Source organism: Halyomorpha halys, unplaced genomic scaffold, assembly GCF_000696795.3.
Source record: "Halyomorpha halys isolate HHAL.00 unplaced genomic scaffold, Hhal_1.1 Scaffold54.1, whole genome shotgun sequence".
Taxonomy (NCBI): Eukaryota; Metazoa; Arthropoda; class Insecta; order Hemiptera; family Pentatomidae; genus Halyomorpha; species Halyomorpha halys.
Window position 1 is genome coordinate 432,516 of NW_027108734.1, and position 19,608 is coordinate 452,123.

A 19,608-nucleotide genomic window follows, 5' to 3' on the forward strand; every position below is an offset into this window, starting at 1 on the left:
ACTTTAAAGATTTACTTGTGCTGAGTTCCGTTTAAAGAACTTGGTAATCAAGGCAGTTTTGGATTGGTTATATTAGCCATTAATAGTAAATTCTCTACCTGGAGGTAATAATCGCCTTAATTTAGAGCTTTATGACCATTTTTCAAGAAAGTTCCCTTTTGAATTATTCTTGAGATTCTTTTTTACTAGATTCAGTAATTATTCTTAAAGTTTTGTTTCCTACTTCTGGCGCATAAACAAGTTACGTTAATTCAGTCTAAAACATAATAATCCTTTATTTTCTTAAAGTAAAGTAATCTTTAAAGTAAATTAGCTTTGAGAGAGGTTTAATAACCTAAAAAAAAATATTGAAAAGAAACTCTGAGCAAACTAACATTGCAATACTAAAAAAGCATAAACATGTTTATTAATGTACCTACTACTTGCTCATCTACCATAAATCTAAAATCTTTGTTTATGTTATCTTGTACAAGCATCTATGACTTAAGAGATATAAAAGTCAATCCTTTCAAAAGACACATATGTAAAAGAAATAATCACCCAAATCTAACAAAAGAATAAGGTATATTTAAAAAGCTTACTCAAAGTAATGAAATTATGCAAACTTAACTGAAATTATGAAACTGTAATTTATTATAGTATAAAACTAATGATATTGAAATATTCATAATGGTAAAATCAATTATTATAAAATTAAAGTTACCTTTATTATATATCCTATATTGGTGTGAGGAGGCAGCTGCAGGCTAGTTGGCATATCACGGGACCACTGATAGGAACCGGTCCTTCTGATTGCAGTACGGTACACTGAAACCTAGATATATATTAAATATAGTAAACTACACTCAACCCCGCACTACAGATCAAGATCAATCACAGTACTCATTCTAGGCGTTGTAGATGAGTCTGGTAGCCTCATCACCTAAGCAACCTTGAAACTACAGCAGGGACATTTGATTCTGGCCTGGGCAGATTGAATTTATTTCCTAGCGATCTCATGGAATGAAAACTCGACCTTCCCTCACTCTGGGTTAGAATAGGGTGGTAACCTGTAGAATAGCCCCTCCCTCTCTTATAAGTCAGAAATGGCCAAGAACTTTCCTTATCACAAAGTCGCCTTACGTAGGTAACTGTCAGGTGGCAAACAGAAGACCTGACTCACGAGCTTTGTGACACTCATGCCCCCTTAATGCCAGCCTAATAATGAAAACTCAACAAGATTGGTGGTGGGAGCAGGTAAGAGTTGGATTCCAGAAGCTCTAACAGTTTTCTTTTTTTCAAATAACCACCTCTGGAGTGTAGTGCCAACAAGAAAAATAGGCCTTATATAACTGACAACAAATAAGATAAGTTAGAAGTAAATAACTAAATAGAAGTAAGAACTAAATTTTATTATAAGTAAATTAGGTAATAAAATAAATATTCTAAAAAATAATGAAAATTATAAATGTACACCATGATTAATTATATAACCTTTTCTCATTGAAACAGTTAAAAAATATATAAAATAATTAAATATGCTAATAGAATTTTTAGAATGTATCACATGTTTATGTAAGATAAAAGGGTATTTTTATAAAGTTTAATGCAGAATATTTGTCTTAGAAATAAACAACTTAAAAAAGGGTAAGCAAACCGGAAACATAGTTAATTATTTCTTAAATAAAATAATAAAATTTAAAATTATTTTATAATTTTTCAAAATATAATGAATCTAAACAAATTATTCCTATTGATCAATGGCAGTTATTTATAAAATATTCGGTCGTAAAACATGATAACTGGCATTTATTGTTAACTGAAGTTTTCGACTTCATAGCAGTTTTAAAGAACTTATTTCATAGATTTTTGAAAAAAAAAAAAAAAAAAAAATTTGGAAATCTGTTTTTAAAAGTGTAATGCTGGCACTAAATTATGGCATGTGACTTCAGGTTCAAGGTAAAATATTGTAATTGAAAATCATTCATTTTTCAGTTATCATTCATGTTTTATGTCCAAGTGCCTCAATCATGTTTCCAACTAGCACATACTTTATTAATTAAATACTTAAAAACTATTGTAATTGATTAAAACAAAAAAAACTTTAATAAAAATAATTATTAGTATGCTCTGTATACATTACAAAAAACAATTAATATTGAGTTTGGTATTTACTGTAACTGCGTATATTAAAATTTACACTTTTACTAATATAAAGTAAAATACATCAGTAGATAAAGTCTTGGAGCTGGGAACAATATGGCCTGACGGTGAACTAGTATGGCCTCTTCGTTGTCTTGAAAACTTAAGAGAAAATGTTATGAATACAGTTTAGCAATGCTGTTGTCTGTAGGTAGCATCTTGTTAGATTCTACATTGAAGAACCTATTAATCAATAAGGGTTTTGATACCATTCCTCAAGTTTTTAAAAATAGAACGAAGCTATGTATTTCTATAATTTTCAATTTTTTGCCTCAAAAATCATTTCAAAGTGTCAACCCTCTTCCTCTCTTACAAAGAAATTAATAAATAAAATATAATTTCTGAATTAATTTTTTAGAGTTAAGAAACATTGACTGGAAGTCAAGTCAGGGATAAAGAACCACATTTACGAATTCCAACCCATCTCAAGCATAGTCCTATTTTATTTTTATTTTTTTTATTATATTCAGTTCACGATTTATAAAATATTTATTTATTCTATTATTCTAGATGATGGTATGTTCCCGCACATGGAAGATTGTAATGGTTATTATAAATGTAAGGATGGAGCATTAACAGAAATAAAGTGTCCTAAAAATACTGCCTTTGATCCAGTAAAGCAGAAATGTATACATTTTTACAAAATTGCAAAGTGTAAAATGTAATAAACGATGTTTTCAAAAGAATTTTTACATATTTTATCATCTTAAACATGATATGAAAATAAACTAATTGCTTATGATTGTTATTTTCAAGGCCAGATTGTTCAAATGGGACTCTACAGTATGTGCCACATCCAGGAAACGCCAAGCTTTATGTCGAGTGTCTTGATAAATCTCCGAAATCTCTGTTTGCTTGTCCTATTGGTTTAGAATATTCCAAAAAGAAAACTCCACCTTGTGACACACCTTGCAAAGGCCCTTCAACATTTTATCCAAGTGAAGAAAATCCCCAATAGTGAGTAAACCTTTATAGTACAACTAACTGGGTGGCAGTGTAGTGCCAAGTTTGGTACCAAAGGCCTCGTTAATATTGGATCAATGAATTTTTCAAAACCTGAAGTAGGAAGTGTTTTTATTTTTATATCATTCAAAGATAAATTGAGAAAAATTAGACCAGGATTGGCTCTAATTGTTGAATTTAATCTAACGAAGACGTATGTTGGGTACAGGTATCAGTCCCCAACAAGTACGAAAAATTTCTAAGAGCATAATGGATACATGAAAATATTTAAATACCAATAGTGAACACATTCTTGCTTCAGTAGGGAGTACTGTAATAAATATTGACATCAAAATATTAATGTACAATATTTTAAAGTCCGTTCTGAATGTTTTTGGAAACTCCAAAACAAAGTTTCAAATATATACTTGATATCACCTAACTGTTTTCAGGTTGATGTTTCTTAGGTGTTAGTGTATAAATAAATAAATGGGCTTAGAACTTAGCAAATTGGGAGCAGAATGTCACAAGGAAAAAAATGTCAAAATTGAACAAAATATACTTGCATGCAACCATTGTGCATTAAATGTTTTGATTTAAGAGTAAGATAAGCAATAAGAAATAAAAAAATTTCTATGATGAAACAATTACCAAAAAAATTATGATATGAATAAATGGTAAAACTATACTATAAATAATTTAGATATCATTTTTATTCTCCTATAAGGGAAGATCAAATTTAAAACAAATTAAGGTATAAACAATAAGTATTCTCTGATATTACAATAGAAGTTGAAAAAAATATAGCATTAACATATCCATTTATATTTTTTAGCAATGTTTTATAAAAGGTACAGCCTAAAAGATAGTTTTAACTATATTTATGTTTCATTTTCTTTCAGCTTTTTGCAATGTATGGAACTAAACAATAAATTACAGAGTATTGCCTTTTATTGTCCAGAAGGATACAAGCTAAAAAGAGTCAATACTGGAATAATGTGTACAAAAAAGAGAGATCATAATTAATAATAATTTAAAATTATAAAATATTAAATCATTCAGCACTTTTTTGCAGTTTTATTTTAAATAAATACCCCTCTTATTAAAAGATAAAATCTTATAAATACTCTTTAATAACCATTCACAGTAAACAGACATACCATCATTCTAATGTAGGATTGTAAAACCATTTTTTAAAGATATTAAGTTATTTTAAAAAAAAAAATCATTACATGTTTTTAAGAAAAATGATTCGATTATGAAAGTCATGTAATTAACAGAATGAAATAACTTTCTCACAATATTGCATGGTATTATTACATAATAAACTGTAAAAGTAATAGTTGTAATATATTAAATCAAACTATTTAATAATATGGTGAAAATAATAATAATCTATATGTATAAATAGTTGACTGTAGCTGAATCCCTATTTCCGTTTGAAACTCGTATGCTCCTAGTCACTTCGCTAATACTTCCTCATTTTGACTATTGCTGCACAGTATATAGGGGAGTCCCTAGGGATCTCGAGGCGAAATTAAAACGTTTGATAAATTGCTGTGTACGATTCATCTTCGGGATCCCTAGGGACGCTCCTGTTTCCCGTTTTTATGCAGAGTTGAAGTGCCTTTATCCTTCCTACCGTTGTAAGTATTTCCTGGCATCCTTCATCTTCCAAGTCATCCATACATCTCTGAGCTCCTTCAATTCAAATCCTCTATTCGTTCCTGTAATACACGTTCCCGGTCTTCAGATTTATACACAGGGCCCACCGAACCGCTACTTTCGATAGATCTTTCATTATCCGAGCCTCATCTTTATGGAACTCCATCCCTTCCATCATCCGTCGCACCAATACCCTCCCTACCTTTAAATCCCGTCTGTTCAATCATTTCTTATCCATTCAGACCCCATAAAATTATAAATTAATATAACTGTAAATACGTATGTTAACTATTATATCATTCTTAATTATTTTTAGATCATATTCTTTTCTATTTTTTATTTATTCTTTTTTTTTTTTTATTGTTCAACTGATAAAAGTGAGAAAGTAACCTATAATTATTTTTTATAATGACTGTTTATATTTCTTTGTATTTTTTGTTTAAGTATCTCTGAGGCTCCTCAGCCCTCATCTATTGATTTCTCTGTATTATTCTAAAGGGACTCGTCCCAGAATAAATAAAATATTATTATTATAATTATAATTTAAGATATGAAAAAGATGGTCAGAGTTGTTGTCAAAAAAATAACAAAATAGTTTTTAACTAATTATTGTCCAATGTTTCAGCCCACTTTGTAGGGCTTCATCGGGGCTGTTCAAGAAGATAGGCTAAACAGCAATAATACTAGACAATGTAAAATTCTTATAATAGGTATTTTATATTATTACAATAGATTAAGTTAAGTAATATTCCTGTATTCTCTCGATTTCAATATTATTATAAACAATTTTTTTTAATGAAAGACTATATTCATCGATTTTATTTGCTTCATTTATCACAATTATCTAACTTCTCAAGATGAATATACCAAATTCTGTATTTGTAGCCAATATTCATATATCAGTCTTTTAACATGTTGACAGCAAGGGCTGCAGCATATACGACTCAGGTTTTTTTATCTGGAAAGTGAACTCCCTACTCCAGTCTTTGTTATTCGTTTGTCCCCTCTCCATGGGCATTTATTGTCATCATTACTTTCATGATTGGAGCATTGGTTCGAGTCGGTGACGTTTTTACAAAATTTTATAGACTTAAGAGCAACACCTTACGAATTTATTTGGTGAGCACAATTTTTATGTGCACTACTATTTAATATTCATCATAATCAACCATTTTATTTTTAGAAATATCTATTTTAAATTTTAAAAAAATATTTTCAAATAAAATAATATTTCATTTAATTTTATTCCTCTGTAGGGAATTGTATGTGGTTTTTATATCTTTCATTTTTATTTAAGATCAATTCCTTTTATTGAAGGACCGATTTTTGAGTTTGGATTTGATTCAAGTGCCATATTTTTTGGTAAGATACAGTTATCTTCGTATATAATTGTTCTGTAATTTTTAAGAAAAAATGATCTTTCAGTAAGCCTGATTTCAGTAAAAAAAATAAAATATATAGTAAGCCTTTTACCAGGAAAAGGATTTTGGATTCATCAAAAACATTGCAAAAAGAGAAAATCAATTCAATGGCTGAGGTTTATAAATTAATGTTTGAATCCTGGGATTCTGATGATGAATTTGAGGATATGCATTTATAATTTTTACACTATAAATTTACATTGCATTATATTTGTGTATAATGGATTTTATTTAAATTATTGTATTACATAGACTTTTTTAATAATCATTTTTTATTTTTTAATTAGTATATAACTGTATAATGCATTCTAATTGTATAAAATGGATTTTCATTTAAATTATTTGTATTATATATTTGTTTAGTATAATTTCAAAATATGTTTCTATATAATGATTTTTTTAAAAATAAAATTATGATTCTTAGTGATTATTGTCGATTTTTTATTTTTACCCTAATTATCTAGTTACTACTAATCATAATGTATTAATTTAACTTTTTCTAAGTAAAAATATATATTGATTATAATTTTAATTTTTTAAAAATATTTCAATTCAATTTTAAAATTAATTCAGATTTTTATGTTTACAATATTTATTCAAAACCAAAATCTCCCAAGAGCCAAATATGGTATGGCGGCAACACATAAGAGGTAATCAGGGACTTTTCCTTGCCCTATGTCAGGGATAAATATGGGTCTACAAAAACGATGAATTTCTCTTAATTGACGTACATCATATTTTTTATTATATTTTTTCTTAAACAAAAAACTAAAATGAATATAAAAATTTAAAAAAAATAAAAAGTAGCACCTGTGGCCTGTTTTTGACATAATCCGATGGCAGTCAAGGTATTGATATACTACTTGCATGAATAAACAGAAGTTCAGTAAAATGTTGAGGTAGTAACCAACAATTGAAACTATTTCAAAACTAAAGTCAACAATTGAAACTATTCCAAAACTAAAGTCAACATTTGAAACTAGTACTTCTTAATAGTATCAGATAACTGATTATTGACAAGCTAAGAGTACAATATGTTTCTTATGTTGCATTCAATAATTTGAAGAAATATTGAATACTGTTTGTGTATTTATTAAAAAAAAATATTACGGACTAATTCGATCATAAATAAAGTCTCATTTTTGAATTTGTTTTAATCAAAAAAACTTTATTGATCTTTTGCACCCTGTTCTGGTAGTTCTTCATTTAACAATAAATCTGGATTTATAAACTTCAAAAGAAAGATTATTTCGTAAGAAGATCCCACAAAAAATGGAGTTGTACAATGAAGATTTGGAGGAGTGATATCAAGAAACCAGTTCTTTCCATCCGTCGCTAAGCCACCAGCTTGAGTGACTATATGAGCCAAGGGTTGACATTCATAAACAAGTCGATGCTATTAAAAAAGAAAATGGAAACTAAATTGGAAATTAGAAAACATATGAGCAGATCAACTAAGATTTTTATTTATTTTTTTATATAAATAGGTATATTACTATTTATATCTATTATTTGTACATATCTATTATTCTCTTCATATTTTTTTTTTTTTTAAGTTCATTTATTTTTATAAAAATCTTCTTCTTTTTCCTTGGTACTATAGCCCGATGCAGGCGATGGCTTCCTCATAAAGTCATCACCAGGTGTTCCAGTCCTGTACCACCGCTCTCCAGAGTGTTATTTCTAGCAGTGTTCTGACATCCTGCGTCATATAATCCTCCCATTTCAGTTTCGGCCATCCTTTACCTATAGGTCAGTGGAGATTTCCATCTAGAATTTATTTTGTGGTATAATCCATATTGATCTGGGCAGCGTGCCCAGCCTAGGAAAGACATCCTATCTTCATAAGCCTAATGATATTAGCTTCCCCAAATAGCTCATATGTTTTTGCATTTTTCTTCTTCTCCAGTGGTAACCAACCTTGATAAGACCAGATATATTTCAGAGTATCTTTCTCTTAAAATGAGGATTTTATTCTCTTTGACCTTCGTTAGATTCCATCTCTTTGACACATACATGAGGACTGGACGGATCAAAGTCTAGTAAAGTAACATGTTTATTCTCTTAAACAGAAACTGGCTGGTAAGATGCTTCCATAGCCCAAAATAGTTCCTATCAACACTAAAGATTCTTTTATTTACCAAGAGAAAAATTTTACTGTATGAGCTAGCGATTGAGCCTAAATAAGTAAACTAATCTACCTTCTGAAACTTGGATGGACCAAACTCTATGTATCCCTCAACAGGGAGTATTGTTTCTGTGCAACATGCACACATGTACTAGGTTTTGGTTTGATTTATTATCAGGCCTGTCTTTTGAGCAGCTCGCATGAGGTCAAGAAAAGCACCTTCCAGGGCAGCTATATTTATATCATCCACATAAGCTAGTAGCAACTACACGTGTTCAGAAAATATTGCTGCAATGGCTTGGATGCAAGAATCTCAAACAAGTTTCTCAAGAGCTAAGTTAAATAGTAGACAAGCCGATGCATATCCCTTGCCTAAGCCCTTTGTTTGCAGAGAACTCACTGGAAATCTCTGTCTGAAATTTGACAATTAGCGTCATGCAGTACCATCTTTACCAGCCTAATAATCTAAGAAGGTTCATGAACAGCACCACAAAGTTTGGACCTCTTTATAAAAACATACAAAGAGATGTATAACATCCTATCCTACATTCATATACTGGTAAACACGCTAAATGCCTTTGGAAAAGTAATCCATTGATAATAGATTTTTAGGACTACTACTGTTCAACTAATCTAAATTAACATAAATAATTTTGGATAATTACCTTAGTTAATTATTCCATAGACAACAGCTATGAAACATAGCAATATAGATAGGATTGGTTCATATAATTCTTTATGCAAGAACTTTCTTTTAGAAGTTCTGCATTGATGCTATCTTCCCATGGTGCTTTATTTCATTTTCACTTACTACTTTCACACCAACATGATTGAGGAATATCTGATTGACCCAACTCATTTCCTTGATTAATTCTTGTGTGTCATGCCGGATGATTTTTCATGATTCAGATCATTCTTCCTAGTACGAAGAGTTCTGCCAGCTTTGGTTCTCAGCTTGAATGGAGCTCTACTACCATTGACTCTTTTATAGAAACTTCAGGTTTTATCAAAGCTCTTGCATTCTTCAAGTTCTTGTAGCTGCTGCCTTTTCCAGTCTCTTTTCATCTCTTTTTCCTCTTCTTATTCCTCCTTTTATTCTGATATTTCTCTGTAAATTGTTTTACTAATCCTGTAAAGATAGGCTACATTTTTTCTCTCGGTTGCAAGAGCATATCCATTGCCAAACCATCATGTTCTCTAGGGGTGTTTCCAATCCAAGAGTGTGTTTGGCTAACTTCTTGATTGCATTGCCATAATAATCCCAATGATTCTGTACTGTATCCGATAATTGATCTTTAGTTTCTATGACAATCTAGACTAATTCTCATTTGTATCTTATGCAAGTATCAGATTCTTTGAGCTTCGTGGTTCAGATTTCTGTTGAATCTTGGCTCTCTCATTGCTTGTACTGAATAGTGTTCCATGTATTTTTGAAATTACAAGGAAATGATCACTATCAATATTTGCTCCTCTATACATTATAGCTTATCAAATTTGTGTCAGCTGCTAATGAGGATATGATCAATCTGATAGAGTGGAGTATCATTCAGTGATCGTCCAGTCCCTTTGTGGATGTCCTTTACTAAATTATTGGAGAAAGCATAGTTAACATGCTATCTTCCATTCTCATTAGTCTCCTCGTGAAGACTAAGTTTGGCGATAGCTGTCTAGAAGAAATCCTCTTTCCCAATTTTGTTATTAAAATTCCCCAAGATTATTTTGAAATCATTCCTGAGGCATTCATCGAGTGCTTCACCAATGTCAAAGAATTTATGTTTTTTCTCATCCTACCACACCACAGTTGGAGCATGACAACTGAAGAGGTTACGATTGAAAAACCTCCCTTTTATTCTCAGAACACAAATTTGGTGGTTGACTTGAGTAAAGTCAATGACCAAACCAAGTCTCGAATAAGTGCTGGATGGCAACTATAATGGACAGTGTGCGAAAGTTTTTCAAGGATCCTGTTAGCGATCCACCTTATCTCCTGGATTGTGGTTGTATCTATTTTTCTCAATTCAAGTTGTATTAGAAGTTACACCTAGTCAGTAAAGAGACAAAACATTCCATTTTCCAAGAGTGATGTCCTTTAGGTGAATCCTAAGTGGTTTTCCTGGATTCATTCCAGTTAATTGTTTTGAATGTTTCATGATAATTGGGTTTTTACAGGAACAGGTTATCAACCTTCGACACCTTCACTTCCTCACATCATAATGGGGACTGACTGTTCAATGATTCCTCTACTTTGCGACTGTTGAAAGGCTTTTATAATTATCAATTTTAATGTTTATTATTTTAATTTTAATGTTTTTATTTTTTTAAGGAAGTATGTTGAATGCATGGCAATGTTAGACTTTTATGTATGTATATATTTTGCTATATTTATAATTTTTACTATTTATATGGTTGATTGTAATTTTATCTTATATTTGATAAAGAAAAAAATAAAAGGAAAATTGGGTTAAGGAAGCAAATTATATTTAGAGATATTGTTTCGGGTAACCTGGTAACCGAAAGTCTGGATTGGGGGCTCCCATAATGTAGGCACTACTAGTGCGCCCATATGAGCTTACCTCATCTAGCGCCCTATATGAGGAGAAGAGAAAACTTGTGCATGAGAAAGCCATTTTCTTTTGCTACAAGTAGTCTGTGAGTATGAGACATCATTGAGTGCCTCCCAGGAGCAGGGGAGAGAGAAATCTAGGAATGCAGAGAGGAAAATCGAATGATGGAATAAATCCAAAGCTACCCTTATAATTCACACCATAATCATCAGTATAATTAAATCAATAGACCAATTAATCAATATTAATTAACACACCTAACAAGAAATGTTCTGTTTTGGCTGTTCTGTTTCAGTTAATTATGTTTCATTTTTCATTACCATTAATTATATACAATTCAATCAGCCAATCAAAAGTGAAGGTGCGCTTGGCCTTAAGTTGAAGGCGCACTTCATACAGATATAAAAGAAAATAAAGTTTCAAAACTAAATTGTTTGTTTATTTATTACTTACTGTAGTAAGTATGATCTGACTTTAACAAAATCATAAAACTGTATAATTATTAAACTATAAAATCATTAGAGAAAGTATTGGTAGAAACAAGCACATGAAATCAAATTTTTAAACCTTAATCAGATTTAAATGAAAATAAAAATATGCTTTCATTTATTTTGTTATTGTTATTTTATTTCTACCTCTCCCCCTCTCCTACCCTTTCTCCTAATCCCCTTGCTCCCTCATAAATTCTTTATTTTCTTGTTACATTTTACTTATTTTTTGTTATAATTAGATAAATAATATTATGACTAAAATATTTCCTCCAATAAAAAAATGATTTTATATGATACTTTTATCGTAAGGCACATTGATGTAAAAATGAAAACAATTTAAATATCAATTATACTTACTGGATGAGTTACATTCATATATTTACTGATTGGATGACAGTATATTCCTCCATTTTTCAATATACGATGGACATCAGCAACTTTAGATGTAGTAAACCTGCTCTTTACTTTTTTGTGATCCTGAAAATTGATAAAATGGAGGTTAAATAAAGTTTATAAAAATAAATAAAATAATCACTTCTTAAAAATAAAATTGAATATATTTATTTAAAAACATTTTAATATTAACTTGTCGGACATGGTTAAGACAGACTGGAATATTATCCAAGAGTGAACGATAATGTATGACAACAGCTCCTTAAATTGGAAATCATTAAGAGATACCAAAATGTTTGGATGTCTTAGAGTGATGTACTGCCTCTAGGTGATGTGTCTTATTTGACTGTGTCTTCCATTTTGTTTGTCCTGATGATATTTAAGTTGGTGGAAGGTTACTTACTGAGACTCAAGACTTGGGGAATATTCCATTAACATTATGTATATTTTTTGGGGGGCTCATGTTATTTATAGTAATAATGTGATTCCAGTATGGGAATCAGTACATAGTGAAATATGTTTATTCTCCTAAAACACTTAAGGTAATAAATCACAATAAGAGCCACATCCATATGTGCATTACAAATACAAATATACATTTGGGTGATAATGGTGAAAAAGCTATTTAGATTTCGTAAAGTAATAGCTATAATGTTATAAAATTAAAATGTTTTTTAAAATATTACAAAATGGTTATGTAGATTATGAATAATATGGTCAATTTTGATAATTATTAACAATAACAATACTCAAATTATGTGCATGAGTATTGTTTAATAACAATAAATGAAGTGTTTAATAATGAGTCACTTTTCATTACTAACTTAAATTACAATTGGAATTGAACCATGCCACTGGTATCTAAACATTTATTAGAATATATCAATATTATAATATTTGATAAAAATTTTAAAATGCATCCAGAATATAGGGAAATGATAAAATATATAAAATAAGAATTGAGTCAATAAGTAGGTAAAATGAAGATAAGAAATAAAATAAACCCTCCTAACCCTGTAACCATATTTATTCCCTTAGTACTTATATAACTTTGTAAATCACTACTTTCTTTTTTTTATTTTATTTATAGTTTGTTAGCCTTCTCATTATATCTTGTATATTGTTTACTTTCGCACATTTCTCATTATGTTAATTTAATTATTTTTTTTCATTATTTGCATAAAGCACTATTTGATTTTTATTATTTTTCTCCCTGTTCATTATTTATTTTATTTTTTTTCATTTTCTAATATTACAATAATTGTCATATAAATTAATTCTAATTAAATATTATATATTACCATTTCATAGTATTATTTTTTATCTTTTTATACGGTTTTATTTTGATTAATGTTTTTTTATATTTCACTACAATATGATTGTGATCTTGCCATTTTGTTTTTAGTCCTGATGAAGGCTAGGGATTAAATTTAGGGATCAATTTAGGCTGAAATGTTGGGACAAATAAAATAAGTTTCACTTATTTGTGTTCATTATTACACCACTGACTGCACCCCCGATCATCTCCTCCTCACATTAAATCTACAATCAACAACATACACATCATTGAAATAAAAAATGTGATTCATTCACAAGTATAATATCTTAATCTCAAAATAACTGATTACAATTATTACAAGCTTTGGTACAAATTATAAATTATACAATATGGTAATTTTACAGGGTTAAAATATAATGAAAAAATAAAATGGATTTTTTCAAAAATTACACAACCCATAAACGCCTGTGGTAGAGTAACTCCAGTAACTCACTACAGTTGCTCCAGCTCTAAAAATGGCAAACAAGCCATATCTTGCGTTTGTTACAGTGATGTTTATAGCAAAACTTTGGTGGAAACTTAACTTATGTTATTATATTTATATTGTGACCTTAACAGATTCCATACCAATAATTATCCAGAATTATCCATCATTGCACACAATCCTTTTTCATGTTTACTTTTTAACATATAATAGTCAAAATAACTTACTGAAGGGTTCTTCTTGGCCTCTAACCAATCAAGTATTTTCTGTGAATAATAAAAAGATATTGCTTCATTTATGGTGTAGAGTGGGCTACTGTTTGGCATTTTTATGTCTTCATTGATAAGAACAAGTTCACTGACTGCCTGTAAATAAATAATAATAATAATAATAATAATAACAAAGGTATTTTAAATACAATACTTAAATATTAATAAAAAAAAATATGATCTATACCGCTACAATGCATGAAGGGTCAGGGGTGTAGTACTTCGTAAGGAAGTTCAGTTACTAGACCAATGGTTGTGTAAGAAGATGATTTAGTCAGAATCACGCTAATTACATATCAAATAAATAAAATTTTAAAACCACAATTTAGAATGCTTTGTAAATTTCCAAAATCATGTTATTTTAAATTTTGATAATAATGTTATTAATTCCTTGTTATAAATTTTATTATTCAGACTCAATAATGGCTCCTTATCTTAAACATTGAATTTAGGTTTATTATTAATTTTTTATCAAGAGACTCCAAAACCAAGTCAGTGGCTGATAAAACCTAAATTCAAAATGCCAAAATCAGGCTTTGATTACATTTAGTTGTACTGTGATCTGGTTCACAATTGTAGACATAAGATGCAATTCAAAGGCCGAACTGATAAACTTGTGTCTTTTGAGAAAACAGTAATAGATATAAACATGCTGCAGATGGCAAACATGTTTTAAAAAAATAACTAAATTACTTGTTAAGTAAATCATTTATTATTTATAAACAGATGGTGGTAATGAAAAATGTAAATGAGAAAGTACCGGATCAAGGAGAAACCCATCAACTCTGTTTTTTTTTAGACTGAGGTAGAGAACAGTTCCAGAACCATAAACTGCATATCCAGAATATATAATGTTCTTCCCTGGCTGTAAAGTATGGTTGCTAACAGATGGATCTTCAAGTTTTCTATTAAAAAAAATTAATAATAATAAATAAATATTAATCAAAATAATTGTTGAAAATCATTTAGACCAGGTTACAATCAGAGTTTTTTATTATGAAACTATGTCAGAATAAACATTTTATATTATGATGTGCCTTGGCAACACTGATGGTGGGATAACCTTCATGGTGCCTACCTGTGGGAGTTCTGTCATAACTTAGAGGAAGGATATAATGGAGGGGGTTGACTAGCAGAAAACAGGAAGAGGATAGGCCAATCTCTGTCTGCCTTCTATCTCAGTTTAGATTAGGATAGTGGACATTCCTATTAACCTCAACATAAACCTTCCTTTTCGTGGATATGACCTTTTTGGCTTCACTTTTGTTTTTAAGGAGAGTTGAGTTATGCCAACCCCTGTGCTGTTCCGCTGTACTTGTGGTTTTAAATAAAATAGTTCCAGTTTGTGAAATTTCCGTGTTCCATTTACCAAATTCCTAAATATACAAAATATATACATATTTGTGACATTTCGGCCCAAATTCATTGGCAATTTTTATACTAAATCTTCTTCACCCACTCACATGCACCTTTCATGCATACAAGTCATGAAAGTACTTGTAAATTAATATAAATTTTTTTTTTTTTTTTTGTGGCTTTTTGGTTATATATAAAATAAATAAATTAATATTATGCACAAATTCCTTTTTAAAATTACATAAGTTAAAATATGTTGTCCTTATTAGGCAAAATTAATTACTTTTTCAAAAATTAATTGGATGCAAGTCTTAATTTACCTTATATTTTGAAATCTGGCAAAGTATTGCAGTGATATTTCAAGTCTCTTGTCAAATAACAAAAAATATTAACTGTTAACATGAACAGAACAGAGACATTGGAAACTGAACACTTAAAAGTGAATAAGAACAACAAAAAAATGTTGATTGATATTAATGGTGGGAAGAAAACATTGTTATTTGATGATAAAAAAAAAAATATATTTAATTATATGTAAAAAGTTAAATTTATTTCATAAGTATAAATTCAGAATTATTTACAATTTATAAATAATTCTTTTGAAATATGGGATTGTTAAGACGTTATGTTTAATGCATTATGTTGATAAATAATATTTATTGAATTATTTGTATGGGAAATGATTTTTTTGGTCATAAATTTAAATATTTAAACATAAGAATATTATTTAGAGACCGGAACAGTGCAGTCTAATTAAACAAACACTGACTGCCGTGCACTTGTAATTGACTATATACAATAGCAATTAGAACTGATAAAACGTTATAATTTTAACAATAATATGATTTTAAAAAGAAATTTGTGTATAATATTAATTTATTTATTTTAGACTTAAAAGCTCCAAAAAAAAAACCATATAAATAACAGCTAAAGATAGGAGAATACTTTTTATAACAATTTACAACAAATACTTTCAAGTGTTGTACGCATGAAACTATTTTTTTGGTAGTGTGACTGGGGCGAGGAGGGTTGGGTTTTTAGAATGGCCAATGAATAAGGGTCAATACATTACAAATATGTAAAATAATTTTTTAATTTAATACTTTATTAATATATAGTTTTCTTTTTAAAAAATGTGGGTGTAATGTGGTCCAAATAATTTTTCTCAATCATTTTGACTGATATTTATTAATAAAAATGAATCATACTTGATAAACTAACAACAAAAGTAAAGTTTTTAATAATAATGAAAAGTGAGCCATAGAAATCCCCCTCCTCACTGATATGTGCAGCTGATTTGTCAGGAATCAGATACCACTCATATTTTATTAGTGATTTTCGTTGCTTTAATAAACTCAGCTGTCATAACTTTAGCTGTCATTAGGCATTTATTTAAATAAATAAATATTTTAAGATGAAATTCAAATCCTACCTATAAACTGCAAATGTTGATGTACTGCAGGATATGTCCTGTAAACCTTCTTGGGCAGAAAAGTTCACTACAAATTTGGCATCTATATATTCATGAAACTGTAATTAAATTTTTTTGACACTTTAGCATATTTCAATATATATAAGACTAATTATTGACTAAATAATCTAAGAATGAAATACTTACTAACGAATAGTCACTAAATATCAGAAATAATATGTTTTCATGTAAGACTTAACATCTACTTTGAAAAGCTCTATTGAAGTAACCAGTTTTAACAGTCAGGTCACAGAAAACAAAAAAACCCTGGCACAGGCTGTGGCCAGAAACAATTCATTCAGAACATATAATTCAATAAAACCTTTTTGAATCCTATTATTTTTCTAAAGGTAATAAGGATTACTTAACTAAATATTATATTACTTTAATATTTCTGAATTAAATAATATACAGATAAAATATTACTGTTTCAATTTCAGGCCTGGTTGCACAGCCTACTTGCCAAACAACACCAGTATCTTGAATCATTTGCAAAAAAATTTCATTAGAGACTTCTATTTCTGAAGGCATTTGGCCGTTGTTCCGGAAATCCAAAATTGTCCTACAATAAGAAATAATATCCACAATGGTTATTCAAAAATACTGAATCTAAATATTTTATTTTAGTTTTTAATACTTTATTTTATAATGGGAATCCATTGAAGAAAATGGTACTCATTCTATTGGGACTAGACTTGGAGGGAAGACAAAAACAGATAGGATAATCTGCCAGGAAAAGGGCATCTAAAAAGGCTGTCCTTATTGACACCGTGGGCGTGGTAGAGGAGTAGAGGAGAAGTAAGGACACCAACTCCCAGAGGCAATGTAAGTCCAAGTATGCTTCTTTCGGCCCCATTCTTTGAAAGCCGATATAACAGGAGAAGAGTTAAGTGTTTCATTCGCTTAGCTACTTACACTTCTCATTACAAAAAACAATAAAATTACACAACGTCGATATTTTTACAATAATCGCTTCTAATATCGCAATTTATGAGAAAGAAAAAATAATATTAAAGAATTGGAATGTTCAAAAAAGAAAAGAAAAAATATCCCTCTTATATTTCGTACCACTGTTAACATAACATTTGACTGAGTCGTACTGTGAAGATATTTTCTGTGAAGTTACAATATCGAAATACTTACATTCCTGCGCTTGCCTTCTTCCTCAGCGTGGCAGATATCGCTTTGATTGCAATGGACATCGCTATGATTAGCCTGGATGAATCGAAATCGTCTACTAACCTACTGACAAAAGATGTAAGCGTCAAATGCTTCCATTTATTCGTTCGTAATGGTTTCTTGGGTAAAATGGTCCCTTTTGGGCAAAGAAGTTGCTTGTAAAAGACTTCCTCCATGTCAAGTGGATGTGCTGACCAGTTGAAAAATAATTATCACTGAACTTTTATCTATTGAATTGCAACATGTGTGTTTCAAATATTAATGTTTTTTATATATTAAAGCGGTGCTACACCATTTCCGTAGAATGACAAATTCGCGCAGGAGCATGTGTGGAAGGTTATATGGATTAGCTGGTATAAAGAGGGTGGCATAACCCTACTCTCCTTCATATGATATATGTGCCAGAGGTCTATGGTTTCACGGTTTCTTTCACGGCAGACTCATGCCATCGTCGATAACACCGCCTTCAGCGGACCCGGCAGCTTATCTTATAATGCCACACTGGCAATCCAAGATATATATTTGCATGAGTATATACATTTCATTCTCTTTGTATATATTTAGTTTGTTGTTTTAATTTTTTCTAGGAGGTCAGAAAAAAAAAATACTCTCCTTCAAACTGAAAGTGAAATCTAAAAGGCCTTTACTTTTAGTGAGCTTAGGGCTTTAGTTTACTGAGACTAATATAAATGTCTGTTATACTAATCTAAACTCAAAACAGAAGGCAGTCAGTGATTAGCACGTACTCTTCTCTTACTCCTCAGCCACACCTTTGGGTCCATCATAAGGCCTATCTTTTTAGCTTTTCCGGCCAGCTATTTATTCCCTTCCAATGCTAGTAAAAGGTGCCCTGTGGCTGACTCGTATCGAGTTTTGGGCACGAATCTAAAGGCGTTTGGGTTAACCCTTGTGCTGCATCCATACATATTGTGTTCAGCTAATATCATTTTAGTAACTGTCAATAGATAAATATTTGAGCTCTCCGTGTTTTAATTTATAAAAGAGATTCCCTAACTTTGGGAACCAATGATAAACTCTAATTTAATATTCTACATTTGTTTTAAAATTCCTTGTTCCTTATCTTGTCAATTGATTTTAGCGTTTTTTTTTTAAATTTAATATAGCACAAATATATATTTATAAAGACATTATAAGTATAAGTAATTAAATTAACAAGTATCAGATAAAATAATTCTGGAACGAAAGTTGAATTTATAGGTTATGTAGTACTATTTCTAAGATTTTTTTTATCATACTTGGCCGATATTTACGTTTCCTTTCATTTGGCGTAATCTTTTTATAATGCAAATGGCCTAAATAGGTGTTCAGTCCAAAGCCCTATGATTGTGGGTTTTGTGGGGAGTTAAGATGGAGGGATACAATTTTACTATACTCCAATAGCGTATAGGGACGCCATGTATTGGCACAAGTTCAAGTATAATCGAAACCACCTATGAAGAATAGGAGGGAACTATCACTTCATGGGCCTAATCCCCAGAAAGCTGGGACCTGCAGGCTTGACAGGAAGCACTGGTCTGCACTTTCTCGATCACTAGCCTCCGAAGAGACAACATGTTAGGCCAAGTCCGCAGCTCCGAGTGTGGCACTAGGAGCACACACCGGTCTGCACGCTGTGCTCTACCTTCAGCAACAACAGAACATCAGAGCACACAGCGTACAGACCGGCACTCTACCTTCAGCTACAACAGAACATTAGAGCACACAGCGTGCAGACCGGCACTCTACCTTCAGCAACAACAGAACATCAGAGCACACAGCGTGCAG

General features: G+C 30.3%; 2 protein-coding genes across 7 annotated transcripts in view; one reads left to right on the forward strand and one right to left on the reverse strand.

Moving 5' to 3' along the window:
• The window catches only part of LOC106692379 (uncharacterized), a 46,347-nt gene extending 40,876 nt beyond the window's left edge, over window positions 1–5,471 (forward strand). Inside the window, exons 3-5 of one of the 2 annotated variants that reach the window (XM_067047035.1) lie at window positions 2,692–2,842; window positions 2,938–3,138; window positions 5,414–5,471. In XM_067047035.1, coding sequence (XP_066903136.1) covers window positions 2,692–2,842; window positions 2,938–3,138; window positions 5,414–5,459 — 398 coding nt within the window. In that variant the 3' untranslated portion in view covers window positions 5,460–5,471. Of the gene's footprint in view, window positions 1–2,691; window positions 2,843–2,937; window positions 3,139–4,025; window positions 4,191–5,413 lie in introns of those variants that run through there. The other variant, XM_067047034.1, reaches the window with a different exon arrangement.
• Window positions 2–18,336, reverse strand: LOC136795678 (fructose-1,6-bisphosphatase isozyme 2-like). Of its 5 annotated transcripts, XM_067047031.1 has the most exons (8): window positions 17,788–18,335; window positions 17,071–17,206; window positions 16,606–16,703; window positions 14,578–14,722; window positions 13,776–13,913; window positions 11,750–11,869; window positions 704–814; window positions 2–256 (listed from the first exon to the last, which is right to left on the reverse strand). In XM_067047031.1, the coding sequence occupies exons 1-8, from the start codon at window positions 17,997–17,999 to the stop codon at window positions 242–244; spliced, it is 975 nt and encodes a 324-aa protein (XP_066903132.1). In that variant the 5' UTR covers window positions 18,000–18,335; the 3' UTR covers window positions 2–241. The 5 variants fall into 5 exon arrangements, with proteins under 5 accessions (XP_066903132.1, XP_066903131.1, XP_066903130.1 ...); XM_067047030.1 differs by lacking the exon at window positions 2–256 and having other exon boundaries at window positions 671–814; window positions 17,788–18,336; XM_067047029.1 differs by lacking the exons at window positions 2–256; window positions 704–814 and adding an exon at window positions 7,357–7,605 and having other exon boundaries at window positions 17,788–18,332.
• Between the last annotated feature and the right edge of the window lie 1,272 nt (window positions 18,337–19,608).

Coding starts and splice junctions, on each gene's coding strand:
- LOC136795678 (XM_067047029.1), bottom strand. CDS start 17,999: ATGGAGGAAGTCTTTTACAAGCAACTTCTTTGCCCAAAAGGGACCATT. Junction 11,870..13,775: donor AGGCCAAGAAGAACCCTTCA/GTAAGTTATTTT, acceptor ATCAATTTTCAG/GATCACAAAAAAGTAAAGAG. Junction 7,606..11,749: donor ATATGAATGTAACTCATCCA/GTAAGTATAATT, acceptor CTTTTTTAATAG/CATCGACTTGTTTATGAATG.